The 9,447-nt window shown below is 42.4% G+C and overlaps 1 protein-coding gene across 1 annotated transcript; it reads left to right on the top strand.

The window, feature by feature from the left end:
* The first annotated feature begins 1,627 nt into the window (after positions 1 to 1,627).
* Positions 1,628 to 8,756, top strand: LOC103389437 (fidgetin-like). Its single transcript, XM_008324846.3, has one exon. The coding sequence runs from the start codon at positions 1,960 to 1,962 to the stop codon at positions 4,216 to 4,218; it is 2,259 nt and encodes a 752-aa protein (XP_008323068.1). The 5' UTR covers positions 1,628 to 1,959; the 3' UTR covers positions 4,219 to 8,756.
* Positions 8,757 to 9,447: the final 691 nt, after the last annotated feature.

Here is a 9,447-nt window from a genome sequence, read left to right as displayed (position 1 = left end):
GGGCCGGGATTAAAGAAAACAGGGGCTCCCCAGCCTCCTGAGGCAATAAAAGGAGGGGGAGAGCCAGGTGAGTGTGGCTGAGATGAGATGGAACAGGGAAGGAGGAAGGGGAGGGGGTGAAGCAAGCACAGAGGGAGTAAATAAAAAAGAGGGGTGGCTGCAAAGAAAGAGCCGAAAGGTAATGAAAGGAAGAGATATATATCGAGAGGGATGAAGCCAGAATAAAAAAGGGGGATGAAGAGGAATAAAGAAGGTTTTAGAGAGGAAAGACAGGGGAGGTGGAAAATGGATGAGCACAAAAAGCAAAAAGAGAGAGAGGGAGAGAGGGAGAGAGAGAGAGAGATTGAGAGGGAGGACAGGGCAGCGGGGAGGCATGAAGAAGAGATGTGGACAGAAAGGTAAAGAGAATGGTAGAGAGAGGAGGTCAAGGTGGAGCCGTGCAGACAGAAACTAAGCCTGAGACACAGTGTGTTGTAATTCATAGCTGGCTGCAGCTCCTGCGTGCGTGCCTGTGTTTGTCCGTCTGGGTCAGTGGATGTGAACAAGTGTGTGTGCACATTAGCACGCTTGAGTGCAGGCAAAGATAGTTTTTTTTTCCTATGACTGCATGTCCGAGTTGAGGTTTGTGTGTATATTCGACAGAGAGAGAATGTGAGTTAGATAAAAGCAGCTTGAGCAGATTGGGGGTGGGGTTTGGTTCATGTGTGTATGGGTTGCTTTGTGGCAGTGGTGAACGATTCAAACCCATCTCCAGCTACCTCAGATGTGCCGGGGCTACGGACTGACCCTCAATGCCTCTGTCTTATTGGTGTGGCCTGTGTGCTTCAGTCAGCAGTAACCAGCTGACCTAATATCTCCCTGTACTGCACTACACCTGCAAACGCACATTTGACTCTCCCTCTGAATGGAACCAAGGACTAACGTGTTGTTGATGAACCTGTTTGTGTCAGCCTCACTTTGAATAATGCATGTATAAATGAGCCCAAAACAACCAGAAGGCCGATCATACAGGAACCTAATGTTGTGAAAGTTCAAAAAGGAAGCCCAGGAAGAAGATATTGATGAAAAACGTATCATTAGCTGTCAGGTATGCTCTGTTTGATGCAGAAACAGCCTCTGTATTAGGCTCCCCTCTTTCTGACTTGTAGCTTCTTGTGTAGAAATCCTTGACATCTAATGTAGGTAAGACTATTGTATGAATGTTATTGTTTTTTTATTCTCATCAGGAAATGGTATCCTTCATAAACCTGAAGAGCAGCTAATTTCATTTACTTAAAAAATGGATTTGAAGGTTGTGTCTCTAAGGCATACAAAATGTCACACACTGCACATCAACCTGTTGTTTTAGTCAGATCTGTAGGACAAAATGAAGGATATATTTTGGTACAAAGCTAGAGAGGAAGTCTTCACAATGTTATGGAAATAATGAGGCTGCATCTTACCTGACCTACCGCATCAGTGAACGGTGTCACTTGGGGCTTTCAAAAGCTTTGATCAGAAGATCAAAACAGATCATTTCACCTCACAACTAAAAGGCCTTTTCAATTTTTTTATTAATGACGTCACCTTTCCTTGCATGTGAGTGGACCTGAAGTTGTACAAAATGGAGTATTTATATTTATATATAAATATTTTTTGGTCATTTTTTTTTGGTCAGTTTTCTTGTGACCTATCACACATTTCTTTACTTTCTTTACCAAAAATGTAATGTAATGTAATTAACTCAGATGTCTATACCAAGGTATGTACCAAACGGTGGCATGCCTGAACCGTTACACCCCTAGATGTCTCTAAAAGTCATCCCCAGTCAGTTGGAGTACTGAAGTTACTTCAAATACTGTAATTCAGTAAGATTAAAACCCTGTGAACACCTTTACTAACCGGTCTTAGCCAGTTTGAGTTTCATTTTTGCCTTCATGTGCTCATGTCTTTGTTTTTTTTTTTCTTACAGGCTTAAAAATGCAGTGGACCCCAGAACACAGTCAGTGGGCCGAACAGCATTTCGACATAAGCTCCACAACACGCTCGCCGGCCCATAAGGCTGAGGCCTACAGGACAGTTCCTGGTCACCTGCAGCGCTCTGCCACCTACCAGTATGCGTGGGCCAACGATGACATCTCCGCCCTCACTGCCTCCAACCTGCTCAAGAAGTATGCAGAGAAGTACTCTGGTATTCTCGAGATGCCTGGCTCATATTCTGAGTCTCAGGGTGTGCCGGGAGTGATGAACGGTCGTAAAGGGGAATCAGAGCCCTGGCAAGATGGTGTCTACCCCATGAGTTGTATCCCAGACGGAGTTTCCATCAGAAAAGGTGGGGTGGCAGCAGCTTCAGAGATAGTGTCTGGCATGTGCAGCTCCCCTGGTCTGGCCTCAAGCACCCTGACTGAACCCAGCTACTCCAGCAGCAGCTGTGGAAGCCACACAGCCACTGCCCTCCACTCCTCCTCCATGGCCTCTCAGGAATATGCTCCTGCATACAGTGGCTCCTACCTGCACAGCAGTTACAGCTCCCAGTCTGCCCCCACCCCTGTTCTTCCCTCCCCATTGCACAGTTCTGGGCTCCTGCAGCCACCTCCTCCACCCGCATCCCATCCAACATTGGTTCCACCTTACAACGGAGGCTCTCCAAACCTGTCTAGTTACAATTACCCCCCAGCGGGCTACCCAGCTCAGGGTGCAGTTGGGCCTGGATACAGTCCTGGGGGAGCACCGCCTCCGTCCTCATACCTACCTTCAGGCATTGCTGCCCCCACACCTCTTCCCCCTTCCTCTACTTTACCTGGATATCCGTACCAGAGCCACAACCTGACCCCGATCACCCCTCTAAGCAGCAGCTCCTCCAACTCACTGAAGAGAAAAGCCTTGTACATGACCAGTCAAGTAGAGATGGACTCCACTTATGGTAATTTTGGCTATGGTCAGACTCGGAGCACAGCTGAGAGCCCCATGTACAAGGTGGCAGACAGCACGAGTGCAACTGCAGCTTCCAACAGCACTACTGGTGGCTTCGACGGGAGCAGTGAAAAGTCATCTTTACCTTTTGTTTCTCAAAAACAGTCCACTATGACTTCAGAGCAGCAACAAAGGAAGTACAGCAGCCAGGCAACAGGTGGTCCACTGACTCCACCAGTCTATACTTCCTCAACCCTGGGGGGTTCCCGCTCAGCAGACTCCATTGCAAGCTTTACTTCTCCATCTCTCAGTGAACAAAGTGTTGATGATCATCGTCACCACCTTTCTCACTCAGCACCAGGGACCAACTCCTCCACATCTTCATCTTCTCGGCACACAGAAGAACAGCTGAAAACCAATGACCCTCACCTCCTTGATATGGTTACCTCTGAAATCCTTCAACAGGGTCTCCCAGTGGACTGGAGTGATATTGCTGGTTTAGAATTGGCCAAGACCACCTTGAAGGAGGAGGTTTTGTGGCCCATTCTTCGCCCAGACATGTTCAGTTTAGGACCAGCCCCACGATGTGTGTTGCTGTTTGGTCCGAGGGGCAGTGGAAGGACGTTGCTGGGTCGCTGCTTGGCCAGCCAGTTGGGGGCATCATTCCTTCAGCTGAGTGGTTCCACCTTAGCTACCAAGTGGCTAACTGAGGGTGAAAAGATCATCAGAGCATCTTTTCTGGTGGCTCGATGTCGTCATCCCTCAGTACTGTTCATTAGCGAAGTGGACATGTTGTTGTCGGCTCACCTCAGTGAAGAGAGTCCTATCAACCGACTGAAAGGGGAACTGCTTTCCCAGTTAGACTCGTTACTCATTGGCTCCAGTGAAGATGGAAGCAACCAAGTGTTGGTGGTTTGCTCAACCAGCAGACCGCAAGACATGGATGAAGGACTGCGGAGATACTTTGCTCGCAGGGTCCTTGTACCCCTTCCGGATAGCCCAGCAAGACATCAGATGTTTAACCATATCCTGGCCCAATCTCAGCACAAGTTCTGCTTGAGTGAGGAGGAGGTGGCGCTGTTAGTCCAGCGAACAGAGGGTTTCTCTGGACTAGATCTAACAAGACTTTGTCAGGAGGCCATCGTAGGTCTGTTACATGGTTCTGCGCAGGGCATGGACATCACAGGTATGATGGCAAGGGGACAGATCAGACCCCTCACCTACCAGGACTTTGAGGGTGTCTTCTGTAAATTCCAGGCCAGTATATCTCAGAAAGAAATTGACACCTACACAGAGTGGAACAAAATGTTTGGCTGCAGCCAGTGAAGAAACAGAGCACTGCCCTAGAGATATTCTTTGGGCAGAATTTGTATTGGAAAGTAAGGTCAACACAAAGGCTCACCAAGTTTTTACCTGCAGTGCTGAGATACTGGCAAAGACCTGATTTGATGAGACAACTGTCAGTTTTATGATCATTGACTAAGAGTTGTGATCAGAATGCTTGACCCTCTGGAAAGCCACAAAGAAATGCCCTAATGTCTGTGTAAATATATATACATATATTGCTTTGTTCTTGTTCTTGGGATTTACGTTGGCTATCCAAGTGCCTGAAGTGGTGCTTTCTCACTTTCTTTCCTCATTTGCCTCACAATCTACATCCACGGCACGGGCTGAGTATTTTTAAGAGCTTTAAATTTACCTGTTATTGTAAATGGCAGTTTTGACAGTTGCCATTCCTGGCGGTTAATTGGTGTTTATCATCTTGCTAAAAGCGGTGATTTGTTAGAGCGACAGTAGTCTGGGCTCATCCCTTCAGATACTTGTCTGAAAACAAACAAATATAAACAAAACTCAGGAAAGCATTTGTTGACAAAGAGCACTAAAGATCTAATTTTAAGGTGGTTTGGCAATGTATGACTAGCAAAGCATTGTCAGGTTTACCTCAACTGGCTAGCATAAATGTTGAAGATATGACAATGAATGTACTAATATTCTCTCTATTGGTGTGACATTATCAACACTGAAAATCAAAAATGTTTTTCCATTTATTTTTCTTTGCAGCAGGTGTTTCTTTTCAGAAACCTGACTCCTTCTTGATGATTTCTTTTGTATGATTTAAATACTGTGTTAACACAGTGTTGGGTGTTATTTTAACACTATTCACAATTCCTGTTGAAATCAGCAAGTAAATTTAACAACTTTCAACTAAACCTAACACTAATTTAATTTTGGGTAATTCATGAAAAGGTTCCAGCAGGTTCACAGTGCTAGCTACCTGTTAGCTCCACCCATGCTGTTACTGCATAAATATGGCATGATTCACCAGTGAGTTGCCCCATACATAGATACATGAATATTTCTAGTATTTCTTATTTAACCCAGAAGTGTTCATTAATCAGGGGTTGGTACAACTGTATTCTTTGGTTGGAGTTTTTGAGCTGTAGGCCGACCAGTTCAGATCACAACCTAATATAAAAAGTGGAAATTCTCGTCAGTTTAATTTTTTAAGCCTTTTTGGTTGCAGTACTGCTGTCTGACCCAAAGATTTTTTTTTCTGTGAGAGATTTTTCCTTCTGTTTAGTCACAATCTTTTTTGCAAATATGGACCACATGTTGGCCCACATATGGACCACAATCTGAAGCCTACGGATAAACCTACACTCATTTTTGCCTTTTTACGTTTTTTTTTGTTTTATTTTTTTTTTTAATCATCATTTCTTATCTTATATTTTTGTGTTTTTATTATGATAAAGGTTTGTTTTGTTTGCCAGATACAGGGTTGTGGTTGAGGTATTGACCTTCTCTTGGTCTTCAATTAAATGTCTCGTATTAGTTTCTAATTTTTCATAGTGTTTTTCATTCCACAGACTTTAGCTTTGTAAAGTAGACAGTCCAAAGGTTTAGGTTTCATCCTCTTGGATAGATATTTGTTATTTTTCTGTGCAGTACCCGTCAGGAGTAGGAATAGGTTGTGAAAACCTACTGTATACCTGATATACCAACATTGAATAGTTTGGGATACCAATGCTATGATTTTAATCATATTTTGGAAAATATAAATTAAAATAATTTAATTTAAAAGTCATCCAGATTTTCTCAATCAAAGCACCAATGTTTCTTCATTTAGTAATTTATGTTTTGTATACAGATGTCATGGAGCACGTATGCTAACATGTACTTTTCCTGTTTACTGAAAGGCTATGTATGATGAGCGACTGGACTGACTTTCTACCATCTCAGAGGTAGTTAAGACTTTTGTACATATGTGCACTAAATTATTTATTAGTGCATAGTTTTGTTGGAAAGTCCCATTAGCCACATTCTCAAAACATAGTTCCTGGAACATTAGGATTGAAGGGATCTTCCATGCTAAGGCTACCTGCAGTTACTTGTGGTGAAAGTTATCTGAAGATGATGCCAGTCACTCCATGGAGGCTGTGAGAACAGGTCTACCAAGTTTACATTGTAAACTTTCGACATTTTTATATGGAGGGAGAAGGGAAAGACAGCCGGGCCACTGAGCAGCAGAGGTTCAGCAAACCAACCTCAGAATCAAATGTACTAGAAGTCATTCTGTCAGCAGATTTTCAAAAGAAAGACAAAAGAACTGACTAATGCACTTCAGAGCACAGCAGACCATAATAGCCCTGGCTCTCTCTCTCTGACCGCTCCAACAACACTGGCCGATGCTACACTCCTTTGTGTTCTACTCTATGCTGTGTTAAATCTTGTTTTGTTTTTCTTTTCTTTTTTGCTATGAGCTCAACATTTTTATTTTTGGTGTCCTTTGATGCATTTCTACCTCATGGCTATAAAACCACACATTGTATTAGATCTTTTTTCCCAAATGTCAGACATTGGTGAAAAAAACATTGGGGATTAAAACAAAACAAGCAGTTGTGGTAACACACTATTTGTGCGCAGTCTACCTCAGATGACTGTACATAAAACTGAAGCTGATGCTGCAATTACAGACTGCAGCATGGCCTTGTGCATACCTGTAAAACCTTCAGAAAGTTTTATCAACATCCATCCTGACTGATTCAGTCACATGAAAGCAGAATGTAAGGTGAAATGTTCCAAGATTGCATAAAAATTCAATGATACCATCTGATTTTTTTAACACCAAAGAAGAAGAATGGAAGTAGGAATTTCTCCACTAGGCTGTAAATTCTTGGCTGCGTTAAGACTTTGGTAACTTCAAGACCATCTTCTTTGTTTGCAGTATGTCCTTTGACACACTGCATTTGGGGAAATGTCCTCTGCCCTTATCTACTGCCTCCTCTGGTGACGTCTTTACACTCATGTAAGCAAAAAAAAAAAAAAAAACATCTTGGCTAACATCCTCTGACCTTTAACCCAGGGGCCACCAACATTTTAAAACTGAGAGCTACTTTAAGGACACTTAGTAGTACAAAGAGCTACTTGTTTGACACAGACTTCCTCAACAATGTGATGATAATTAGTTCTGGGACATACAATAGTACTGCACTCATATGAATAACACCGCAAGTGGAACTGATTCAGAAAGCACAGTAACAGTACAACGTTGACCCTCTAGTTGACTAGGGTTATTTTTAGAACTTACCCCGTGGACACCCTAGGTAGTTCACGGGGGCTACCAGGTGACCCCGGGCACCACGTTGGTGACCCCCGGCTCTAACCCATTTAAGTAAAGACCTCTATTTTACCCTACATTCTCTGACCCATGTCAGTAGTGAGCACCTTTTAAGCTAACGTTCTCTGACCCATGTAAGTAAAGACCATCTTTTTATCTAACCTCCTCTGATCCATGTAAGTAAAGACCACCTCTTTAGCCGACATCCTCTTTCTCACATAAATAAAGACCACCTCTTTCGCCGACATCTTCTGACCCATGTAAATAAAGACCACATCTTCAGCTGACGTCGTCTTTTTTAGCCTACATCCTCTGTAATAAAAGACTAACCCTTTAGCTTGACATTCTCCGACCCACCAGAGTAAAATCAAACTCTCCGCCCAACGTGGATCCCATGTACTCTGACCTGCTAGATTTAATATTGCCTCCATTGCTCACATGCTAAGGGATCGGAGTATGGAAGTCAAAACATTCACATTGGATGTTCAAATTCTAACTCTTGTCAAGTATTTAAGAAATAATCATACTTTTGACAGCCCGGTTTTATTTTGTGAGGGAGAAGCTGAGATGAAGTACAGTGTAACTGAAATAATTTCAGATATTGTTTCTGTATTTGAAACTAATGAGATCTGACCCCATGTCCTCACAGTCGATGATTTTCAAAATGACTCTTTGTTCTCAGCCCTATCTGCCTTTGATTGGATCACTTAAGACTAATGTTAATGTTAGGTTTGAGCTGGCTCTCTGTGATATACGCTCCGATACCACTGATGTCAGACGACGTGATAATTATGTGAGAAAGGAGGAGTTAGGGGTTACCCTGCAAGGGTGACCAGGAAAATGTAAAATCCAATACATTTGCTTTAATCTTCGTGTGAACTAATGTTGTTGTGCGCGTGTGAATGTGTACTTACGTGGGCACACTTTTCTCTTTCCTTTTCCTAATCAGTGTGTTGAATTTTATAAATTGTTAGTATATATAACACACTTGCACAACTTTCAAAACAAGTGTAATGTGTTTCTGTTGTACATACCTATACATACAAAACAAATGCACCACTTGTTTATATGTGTGAATATGTTGCCATTCTTGCAGTCGACCTTAAATGTATTTTGATGTAATCTGAGGTACATAAAGCGACAAACGATTCATTAAAGACATTTTCTTGGGAGATTTTCATCTTGTACCCTTCTTTTTTACTACGTTTTTTTACGTACCCATCGAGCCTGACGCTGCGTTCTGTTGACATGGGAGATCATGAGCTGGAGATTGGAGTGACATCATCCTGGAGTTGAATGTTTGCTAGTTGTGTAGGCTTTGAAGATTCAAGATTTAAAGGCAGGTTTATGCCAATGATACTATTCTTTAGAGCAGCGTTTCCCAAACTTTTTTGAGCCAAGGTACATACTGTATTTCACAATACAAAAAACCCAAAGGGCATCACCAAATAAAAATGTACTAGAGTAGAATAGAAAGCTTGTATTGGCATTGTACAACAAGCCATGCCGTAGACACAACAAATTGCACAATTTAGAAGATATACAAAATGAAATATGATGATCCTCTAATTTCAATTTTCTCATAATTTACTGACTATTTAGTTGAACACAGTGCTGATATACCTGAAGGGAATTGAAGAAAGACTCACACAAAAGATCTTCCTAAAACTCTATATTTTCTTTTTCTTTTATTACATAATTGGTATACCTCAGTCAGTAAATAAATAATACTTTTCACATCAGTTAAGTAAAATCGGATACATTTCCACAGCACACCTGACGATCTCTCAGGACACACAGGTGTGCCACGGCGAACAGGTTGGCTTCAGGGGGAAATAAAGGGAAGTAATTACAATAGCAAAGGTGGCACCACTGTTTATACTGATACTATAAGGTACTGTATTTAAGCTCCCCGGCTAGATTTGTCTGTATAAATC

The sequence above is a fragment of the Cynoglossus semilaevis genome, chromosome 14 (genome assembly GCF_000523025.1).
Source record: "Cynoglossus semilaevis isolate Cse_v1.0 chromosome 14, Cse_v1.0, whole genome shotgun sequence".
NCBI classification, from domain to species: Eukaryota; Metazoa; Chordata; class Actinopteri; order Pleuronectiformes; family Cynoglossidae; genus Cynoglossus; species Cynoglossus semilaevis.
Note: the sequence above shows the minus strand (reverse complement) of the source record. Positions and strands in the feature narration are given on the sequence as shown.